The sequence below is a fragment of the Pseudomyrmex gracilis genome, unplaced genomic scaffold, assembly GCF_002006095.1.
Source record: "Pseudomyrmex gracilis isolate BER0280 unplaced genomic scaffold, ASM200609v1 scaffold_1460, whole genome shotgun sequence".
Classification (NCBI taxonomy): Eukaryota; Metazoa; Arthropoda; class Insecta; order Hymenoptera; family Formicidae; genus Pseudomyrmex; species Pseudomyrmex gracilis.
Window position 1 is genome coordinate 1 of NW_018022044.1, and position 10,690 is coordinate 10,690.

Genomic DNA, 10,690 nt, shown 5'->3' on the forward strand with positions numbered 1-10,690 from the left:
TATATATATATATATATATTTTATAAACTTTTTTTTAAAAGCATTAAGAAACTATGTGTATGTGTGTACACACATGTATGTATATAAAATTTCATCTTTAACTTTTAGAAGATAAGCTTATCTTTCTTAGCACTGGTTTTTATTTTTACACATTCAAAAAATCTTATCATGTTATGAGAAAAGACAGCTATATTTCATGATTAGATAAGGCTATCAGTAACCAATATATAGTTTGATCATGCCTATATGTATATGCTCTGCAATACTATTTATTAATCACAATCTATCCTTTTACTTTCCAATTCAGTGCTTTTCAATATGGATTCAGAAGCAACTCGGTGGAATATAGAACCTTTGGATTCATTTAAACTGAACATTATGTCCAGGTCATTGCATCAACCTCCTGCTGACGAATTACTAAATAGTAATTATACAATTTAGTTATTGTAATAGTAGTATTAGTAAAATGGTAATATTTAATTATTATAATATAAAACAAATTCCAGTGAATTAATTGTAATCTTGTGTTACGTAATGATAGTTCTAGCAGAAGGAGTGACTGCGAACTTTAAAGAGGCTTCTGTTGAGATAGTTGATTGTCCAAACTTCAATCAGTATCCCTTCAATTTTTATCGAGAAGGTACGAGGAAAAAACGTATAAGCAACCTAGAAAATTTTTGTTTGACATTTTTATGTTAAAAGATTATTGTTTATTGTTTTTCTTAGGCTTGTGTGGTAATCCAATTATTTTGGATGTTGGTGGCCCATCATATCTTTTGCCAACTGCCCAAAAGTACAAGTTTTATGATATTAAAACATTACTACAGAAATTAAATTATAATTATAATGCTCTCGTTATTGGTGCTGGTGCTGGACCATGGCCACATACGGGCTCTAATTGTGAAGTGTGTACAAGTGTGATTTTATCATTCACACACAATTTAGTAATAATTCTACTGTAAAGGTACCTTTTCATATACGCAGCCAGCGTTGCCGTGGAAGATGCTACAGAGTGACGTCACGCGATAGAGAGATAGAGAGGTACGACTCGTCGTACTTCTCCCACCAATAGTAAATTACCTTCTCTACCGCGTAACGTCACACTGTAGAGCCCCTTGCACAATGGAAGGAATAGCGATAGCGATAGAAATAACACCAGTTTTAAAGAGTTTATATCTATAAATACCGGTAAGAACAGCGGAATCTAACATAAAAATACACACGTATCAATGCAGGTCAGAAAACGGAATAAGCAATAGCGATAAAATTTCCGATAAGTTGGAATTCTGTGTCTATTGCTTATCGCTATCGCTATTCCGTCCATTGTGCAAGGGACTTAGCACCTTCCAAGGCAACGCTGTACGCAGCATACTGCGGCAGCAAAGCGTCACGTGACTCAAATTATCTAGAACTGCTTTTGCTACTATACCTCATTTGAGGCGATTTTTGGTGATCGTATGGTACGTATACTAAAGTGTACCAAACTATAATTTGAAATCACTCAAACTAAAGGTTGGGACACTTTGGTATATGTACCATACGATCCCCTGATAGCCACCTGTCTGTGTTTTTGCTGTCATGTTGCCGAAAACAAAACGCTTGAGTTTTCAGCAAATTTAGAACAAGGTGAGTCAGGTATTTGTCTTTGGTTTGACATGACACGTATTCAACATGTGTTGCCGACAACTTGCTGTATATTTGCTGTCAACGGTTTATCACTAACATAAAGAGCAACATGACAACAAGTTTCCAACAACACGTCATAAATTTCAGCAAAAATACAATATGTCGAAAACGGACAAATATATATTCAATAACACATCGCTCTATAAAAGGGGAATTAATTAATTCAAGATTTCACTCAAATTAATCTTTGGAGATCTGATTTAGTTCTCCGATCAACTGATTAACTCGATGAAAGGTACTGGACCCGGAAAAAATCCTAAGGTGATGGGTAGGATTTGAACTCGAGACGTTCATATTTGCAATCCCTGCACTCAGTCCGCAAGACTACTTGTTCCTTACTAAAATATACTTATTTTTGTCTACTTATTCTAAAAGACGGTCATTCGTTTTCGACATTTAATGGGCTACAAGATAGAATAAATATATATCAACAGTTTTTACCAACCATACGACAGAAGTACAGACATCGGTGTCTTGTTTTGTTATCGTCATGTTGCTCTTATGTTGCCGAAAACGAATGATAAAGCAAAGAGTTTTCTATAAATAAAAGTCATTTTATTGACAACGTAATGAGCAATAGTTGTTCTTTGTTTGCTCTGAATCTGCTGACACAAAATGTCTCAAATTTGCCTTCGTGTCGTCGATTACGTATGACTATGCATCATGTATTCAGCAAATACACAGCAATTAGTTGAAAACTTCAGCTCAGCATTAAGTTACATGATTTTGCAAAACATGCTTGGCTATCAGGGCCAAAAATCGCCTTTGATGCCATTCTCTGCGTTATGTTAGAATTTATTATGGAATTTCGTGTGGAATAATAATACTACATGAAATTCCATCAACTTAACGCAGAGTATGGCATCGAATTGAGTATAGTAGCGGAAGTAGTTGTAGACAATTTGAGTTACGTGATGCTTTGTTGTCGCAGCATGCTACGTATATGAAAAGGTACCTTAATATGTATGTAACAAATAATATTCACAAAATACACATTTCAGCTTATCATGAAGGTAAATATAGTAAATGATTCGATTAAGAAAGGATACAAGCATGATATGGGAGTGGCAAATGGAACACATTATGCGTTTGTACAAAAATCTACTGGTAAATGTATACTTCACCGAGTGGTTGCTAATGAGGACGAAACAACCTTTGCTTTGTTAGCTAACTTGTATATATGTGAAGGCAAACCAGGAAAAGTTATAAAAGTGAGGGCTAAAAAGCGTACTGGAAATTTGGATTTTATATCATGCATGCAAAAGGCTTTAGAGGGCCATTATGGGGATAAACTTGTTGGTAGGTTTTTCGCAAACTGTGATGTTACTTTTTGATAATATGTGATAATAGACTTAATCATTTCCGAAGTTTTGTACAAAACTCTATAACAATTGAATAAGCTCGTAAAAAAATGAAATAAGATATTGAAGCAGATGCGAGTCAAAACACAAGATGTATGTACATGTGTGATTTATTGAATATAAAAACTACAAACGATTTGATCTTTTGTTTGAATCTTCTTTAGTGTACAAACTACTGTATACAAAAAAAAAACTTATAACGCACGTAAAATAATACAAAAACTAACAACTAAGTAATGAAGTGGATTAAAAATTTTAGATACCAAAAATTTTTATTTTAAGAGATCAGTTTCCGAGATGCTCCATATAAATTAAGAAAATTCTATTAATATTATATCTGACATTGTGTGAGAAGTTCAGACTATGTTTCTCTTTATTTAAAAAATTTAAAGCTATATAATAATTGTTGCACTGATAAACTTTTTTTGTCTTGCATAACTTGCGTAACTTGTTATTTGATAAGTGTTTTTATGTTAGAAGAGATTTTACTTATACGTTAGCTCTTTGAAAGTTGACCAGTTGACATTTTGTAAACTTATAGTGTAAATTTGATGTTTTCTGGTGTTTTGTTGGGAAGCGACAAAGTTATACTTTATATTATGGCTAGTTATTCTGCTAATCTTTATTTCAATTTACTTTTAATAAAATCTATTTTATCATTTATTTTTCAGTTTTTTAATTATTTTGTATACGTTGTAAATTATTTTGTTTTTGTATACAGTAGTTTTTACACTAAAAGAGGCTCAAACATAGAATCGAAACGATTTATAGTTTTTTACATTCAATAAATTACACACACATATGTACACCTTGCGTTTTTGCTCGCATTTTACTCCAATACCCGTTTAAAAATTTAAATACAGGTTTGGGCGGTACATTTATGGTGAAAAACGGGAAAGTGAAACAACATATAATGCCGGATTTCTCAGACACTCCATTGAATACGGAGACTCAGCTTAACGAGTGGTTACGATTTTATGAAATGGAAACTCCTCTGATAGCTGTTGGCACATTTGTCAGTGCCGAGACAGTAAGTACTCGGAAAAAAAATAAATATTTAACATATAAGTACAATATCCCTGATAGGAAACCATTTACAATTATGTGACGAAATCTTGCACTAAAATTGTAATTTGCAATTATACAGACATATTTTAGGAAATAGATGCAAAAACATTTATCTTTTCTGAAGTATTTGTTTGCAAAATTACTTTCCAAAATACTATTTCGGCAAAAGAATAACGATATGGCAAATCATCTTAACAGTATATTTGCAAAATTAATTTCACAAAGAAATTGTTCAATAATTGAGAAAAGAAATTCAGCTATGATGTTTTAAATATGTAGAAATATGATTGCATATGAAGAAATGCAAGAAATCGTCGTCACTCATGATGTCATATTTGTGCAATATTTTCACAATTTGCCTATTGGAGATATATACTGTGAAAATGCATAACGACTTTTTCGCAATTTTTGACAAATATTATTTACAAAATTTTATTTCGACAAAACTGTTGCGTTATGGCGAATCATCTTAGTGCAATCATTGCAAAATCGTCGCCATTCATGATGCCATTTTTGTGCAATATTTTCACAAATGTGCCTATTAGGGATATATTTCTTTCTTTTTCTTCTTTATAATAGAAAAAACAAATCGTTGATTTTCTTTCAGGATTTAGATCTCAGAGTTCAACATTTTCACAGTGCTAACGAAGAAATTGGTTTGGGTGGACATTATCATTATGATACAACACCAGATACCATTGAGTATGAAGGATATTTCAACATGGCAGACACTCTTTATCGCGTTGATCAACCTCTTAACAAACTTCAATTCGGAAAAGATTGATTCAGCAAACTTGACTTTGTTTACATTCAACACATTCAATTTTTTCAAGCTTTTGTTACGTAAGATAATAAATTGAATATTTTATGATAAATTTCTTATTAAAAAATAATTTTATTACCTAACTACAGTATATTTATATATAAAATATATTTTTGAAAATAATATCTTGTTCTCTTTTATAAGATATGAAAATAGAATCAAACGAGGTTTGGCTGTCAATGTTTAAATATATAAAGACATTTTTTATATTTTAGCAGTGATCTTTCCTCTAATATCAACATAATAAACTTCTTTTTATTACTATAATTACTTATTAATCGAGTACACAAGCTATGACTACGACTATTAAATAGTAATTCTTGTTTGTTCTATTGCGAATTTTGCATCTCATATCTTTGGGTTTTTATTATTATACACTTTAAACTGCAGATACACACATATATATATGTATACACCTAATTTTTTCAGAAAATAGTTTTGATATGGTGAAGTATTGAGGAGTCACCTTAGGTTCTCTTTGGAAATTCCAATATTAAAATTTGAAAAAAAATAAAACAGCTATATAGAGCCCGCGCAGGATGTTGTGCAGTAAATAATTGTAATCAGAGATGTGTCAAAACGTTTCGATTATAACTCTAGTTCTTATCAATTGAGTCAGCGAAAATTCAAATTCAAACGCAACACTTTAAGATGTCAATAGCATAAATAGTTTTGATATTTCATTAGTAATGTTTCGTGAGAAAAATGACGCACAGTATTATAGATATATTTATCACAAGACGCCACATCTGCGATTTTCTTCAATCCTGCAATGGATTTTATTATTTTCACTCGTGTTACATCGAGGATTCTTTCTCTCGTGACAATCGTTCCGAATCTTCCTAGCGTCATTAATCCGCAATAATCTCTTGGTCGTTTAAGTTATATTAATTGCGAATGGACAGCGTCGCAGATGCGTCAAATGACAGTGCAAACGACAGTATAGTTGGTTCGCGATAGCCGAGTGTAGGTCGCGATCCAGTGCTTGTCCGTTTTACTGCAATGAAGTTTAGCATCGAATCCACTGCCTCTTATAACAGCATCCATCCGGCCTACCATTACACCGAGCAGTTTGCTAACAATGGCGAGACTTATCGAGATGGAACTAAATGGTACGGAGTGTTCTTGGCATTCATGTCGGGCACTTTCTTCACCATTAGCTCAGCTTTAGTCAAAGCGGTCCGTAATGTGGATCCTATGATCCTGTTGGCTATCCGTGCTCTGCTGCAAATTTTAGTAATGACTATTGTAGCTTGCAGAGTATCTTTTGATTTCTTTAATCCTTCTGGCCAAAGAATACTAATACACTTTCAGGTAAGCTTGTTCTTAATTTCCGCAAACCATAATGTGACGAAGTGCATTCAATATATGTATTCTAATCGTCTACAGAAATAATTTTGTTAATTCTCACAACACGTACTTATGATTTTTTAAAATTTGATTAAGAAGTTATAGAAATTTTTTAAATATATTCATATAATATATCAATTATCATATAATAAAATAAAAAGACACTATGTACACACTTTTAATTCAGATAATCTAATTAGTGTTACAATATATTATACAAAATATTATACAAGATATATGTCTGTAAATAAACAAATATATATATATACATATATATATCTATATATACACATCTATATATCTATATATATACATATACATATATACATCTAGCAAACAATTTCTGACTGCGCAGACCTGGCAACAGAAACTGTGTGCAGAAACGCTACAATACGGAAACATGCTTTGTGTACTGCCAAAGCTGTTAACACACAGACACAAAAAACGCAACATGGTCACCAAAACTCACCAAAATCATATCCTACTGAGGACACAGATGGATATGGATTTGATATGGCGGTTGGCGACAAAATCGCGACATCTGACAACCAAATTATTTGCTGGGCATATATATATATATAAAGAGAGAAAAAGAGTATAATAAGATATAAATATTATAATTAGGTAAATATTTAAGCGTGTGTTTAATAGTTTTATAATTTATACATACATATATATTAGTGTTTACATATATCTAGTATTTATTAAGTGTTTTTATTGAATTTACACTCTTTCTCTTTCTTCTTTCTTGAGATTTTAACGCAAGCCGCATTAATGTTTTTGTATTTTATTACTTTCTCAAATATAATTTTTTAATAAATTTGTTACTACTTTAGCCAACATTTTAAAAAATTATATGCTTTAATATGTTCATTTCAAGTTTGAAAGAATAAAAACTTAAAATAATCTAAACTGAGTGCGTAAAATGTTATTCTTTTAGTGAACGCATATTCGATTTATGTAATCATATCGGACTTCAGTTCGATATTAGTTCCGTGAAAGAAATCGCTTATCGTTCCCTCATGCGGAACTGATATCATTAACAATTATATATAAATATACTGAGTTGTGTTTTGCACATGAATGCAACTTATTCGCAGATGTTTATTAATTACCCAGCAAACATTTCGGTCACAGAACCATATCCATCTGTGTCCTCAGTAGGATATGGTTTGGTAATCATGTCTGTCAACATGTGAAATGTCAAAATGCGACCAAAATGATGACAGAGTCTGCCACAAGCAAAGCGAAGTCAAATTATCGCCAAAGTGAAGCCAAAATCCGGAATAGGTTTGGTCATCGTCTGTTGGCGCCAAATTGCAAACAGTGCGCACGTATACACGAACAGACCTGCTTGGCGTTTGGTGGCAATCTGTCGTCAATGCGTTTAACAGATCAACCCGATTTTTGTCGTAAACAGATCTCTGGTACGGTTTTGCGGACTGTTTGGTCACATTATTGCTAAAAACAGATCTGCTTGCAATCGACCATCTATTTGTTGTCAATTTCACTGACATATATAGAATCGTTTTGACCGCAATACTCTCATGTATATTGCCAACAAAGTTGTTGCGTTTTTTCTTTTTGTGTGCTAACAGTTTTGGCAGTGTTTCCGTATTGTAGCATTTCTGCAAACAATTTCTGTTGCCAAGGTCTGAGCCGAAATTGTCAAAAACAGAAATTGTTTGCTGGGTAATTACTCGTTAATTATTGGGAATCGTGCAAATTATGATACAAAATTTTTTGATTCAGTATAACTCTCTCTACCTGTCTACGAACGATGATACGGCTATTACTGAATATCTTCTATACATGAGATAATTACTTAGCTTGTTCACAGATGTTTGATATTTTTATGACGCATGCCATGTTACTGCAGTAAGCCGGAAAATACTGATATCAATGACAATCATTATTTATTCGTGACATCTGTCTTTAATCGCATTGTGAAACTTAGTTTTCAAAAAAGAACCGAAGAAAATTAAAGCGCGCACGTACACGCACGCAATCTCACACACACGCACGCACGCACACACACACACAGAGAGAGAGAGAGAGAGAGGTTATGTAAAATATAAAAAAAATTAATTCTCTATAACAGAAATTTCTAAATGTATAATATTTATAATAGGAATTATATATGTAATAAAATTTGATTACTTTATATTATAATAAAATTATTTTACAATATATTTTATATAATTTATATAATTTAAACTGTATATAATTTAATTTTATATAATTTAAAAAAAAGAAAGTAAGGTTTTTTCTTTTTTTTCAGGGTTTAGTAGGAGGAATGACTCTGTCATTGCTGTACTACAGTTTCCGACAATTACCTCTCGGTGATGCCACTACAATCATATTCAGCTCACCAGTCATAGTCATTGCATTATCTTTTTTCTTTCTAAAAGAACCTTGTGGTGTTCTGCGCATAGTGGTTGTCTGCTCGCTCTTTATGGGCGTCGTTCTCGTTGCCAGACCACCTTTTATATTTCAGGTAATTAACATCAAAGAGAAAGAGAACACTAAAATAAACAACTTTTAATCTCATAATATCCAATCAAAATTTATTCAACAAAATAATAAAAAATCCGTAATTAGCGTGTTAAAAACAACTTTACCATGTCGCAAACTTTAAAAGTATGCTGATTTAATATTCAACGAAATGGCAAGTTTTCCCGGAAATACGCAATAAAAGTTTCAGTTTTGTTAACTGTATAAATATATAATATTACAATAATTAATTACAATAATTATAATATTATAGTAATTAATTACAATTCAATAACATATAATTAATTACAGTTAATTAGAATAATTAATCATATAATTAATTAAATTATTAGTTATTTTTGTATTAAACATAGAAATTAACTGAAACATTTTAGCATAAAATATTAAAAATTTTTAAATGCTTAAGCTTTTCGAAAATTCAACGAAATATATAAGGTTCTAATAGCAGTTTGCAGAATGTTTGTGCGAAAATGTTTTCGTTATATATTTGGTTAAAAATTTTTATTTAATTAAATTTTTATTTATTTATTAAATTTGAATTAATTTTTCCACCAGATACACCACGCCGAAACTTACAATCTCTTGGGATATCTATGCGCTATTCTGGCGACTCTGTTTACGGCGCTCAATATTGTTGTCATGAGGAAATGCTCGGAAATACATTACTCTATCTTAGTGTTAAATCTATCGTGTTGGTCGTTCATTGCGTCCGTTTTTTTCTACTTCACGGTATCCGCTGGCACGCACGAAATCCACAAGTTTCACTTGCCGCATGATTGGTTTACCTGGTTTCAAATCATGCTAGTAGCATTCACCGGTCTTACGGGTCAAGTGCTGGTAACAAAGGCGCTCAAAATCGAGGGCGCGGGAAAAGTTTCGGTCACCAGGTCGTTGGATATTATTCTGGCGTATTTAATCCAAGTATACTTGTTTGGCGAAAAGCCCACGTCTACTAGTCTGACTGGAGCAATCCTCATCATTTTCTCTGTTGTTTGCATGGGTTTCGAAAAGGAGATTTATTCGTTTTGCGACTTTATTCCCTAGTTAGTTAATTCACGTAACGAGCGATCGAATCTCGTCGCTAAACGCAACTTTTGATCTTGAGTTGAACTCAGCAATAACCGAATAACTCGCGCAATTTATTATATTTAATTATTATCGACTATTCAATAATGCATAAAATATCATTGTGTACGAAAAGATGCACTTATATATCTTAATGCAATTGCATTTTTCTTTAGTCAAAAACATGTAAATTTTTCACATATTTTTCTCTAAAACTGTTTTAAATTTATGATAATTCACTACACAATGCAAATATATTAATCATTAGAATCATTTTAGAATCTTGACATCGACATCTCTAATAATAGTAACAACAATAACACAATAATAATAATAATAATAATAATGTAGTTTGTGCGATTCGTACATGTATCTATGATGATTTATTTAATGAGAAAGAAAAGTACTACAATTAACAATAAACCGCTATACCACAAGTTTAAAATAATATAATTATGTACATGTGTTTTTTTTTGCGTATCTACTCTTCGTCCTCTTAATGAAACGCACGCAAACGCGCGGTCTGATTAATATCGCTGGAAAATGGACGCTTATTTAACACAATATGTGCTTGTAAATCTATATATACCTCAAAGCTTAGTTTACATTTCAAAAATGATATACGTAAAACATACACGTATACTTGTATACTTTTTTTCACACATGCGTTCATATTCAATTTTTTTTCTCAGATTCTTGAACTTTTTGTCGAATCTTCTTTGTGCAACATTTTATTACACTTTGTATATTCTAGTCTAATCTTATATATTTTACGTTCTATCTCTCTCTTATAATTAGAAAGAAGTCATACAATTACTTACAT

At 31.7% G+C, this 10,690-nt stretch overlaps 2 protein-coding genes across 2 annotated transcripts; both read left to right on the plus strand.

Annotated features, from left to right (window-relative positions):
* Positions 1-180: 180 nt before the first annotated feature.
* On the plus strand, positions 181-4,990 carry LOC109862185 (ester hydrolase C11orf54 homolog). Its single transcript, XM_020442145.1, has 6 exons — positions 181-424; positions 542-640; positions 727-905; positions 2,688-2,985; positions 3,911-4,077; positions 4,723-4,990. The coding sequence occupies exons 1-6, from the start codon at positions 319-321 to the stop codon at positions 4,897-4,899; spliced, it is 1,026 nt and encodes a 341-aa protein (XP_020297734.1). The 5' UTR covers positions 181-318; the 3' UTR covers positions 4,900-4,990.
* A 17-nt stretch (positions 4,991-5,007) lies between these two features.
* On the plus strand, positions 5,008-10,315 carry LOC109862186 (solute carrier family 35 member G1-like). The gene is made up of 3 exons (XM_020442146.1): positions 5,008-6,252; positions 8,570-8,785; positions 9,358-10,315. The coding sequence occupies exons 1-3, from the start codon at positions 5,941-5,943 to the stop codon at positions 9,844-9,846; spliced, it is 1,017 nt and encodes a 338-aa protein (XP_020297735.1). The 5' UTR covers positions 5,008-5,940; the 3' UTR covers positions 9,847-10,315.
* The last annotated feature ends 375 nt before the right edge of the window (positions 10,316-10,690 follow it).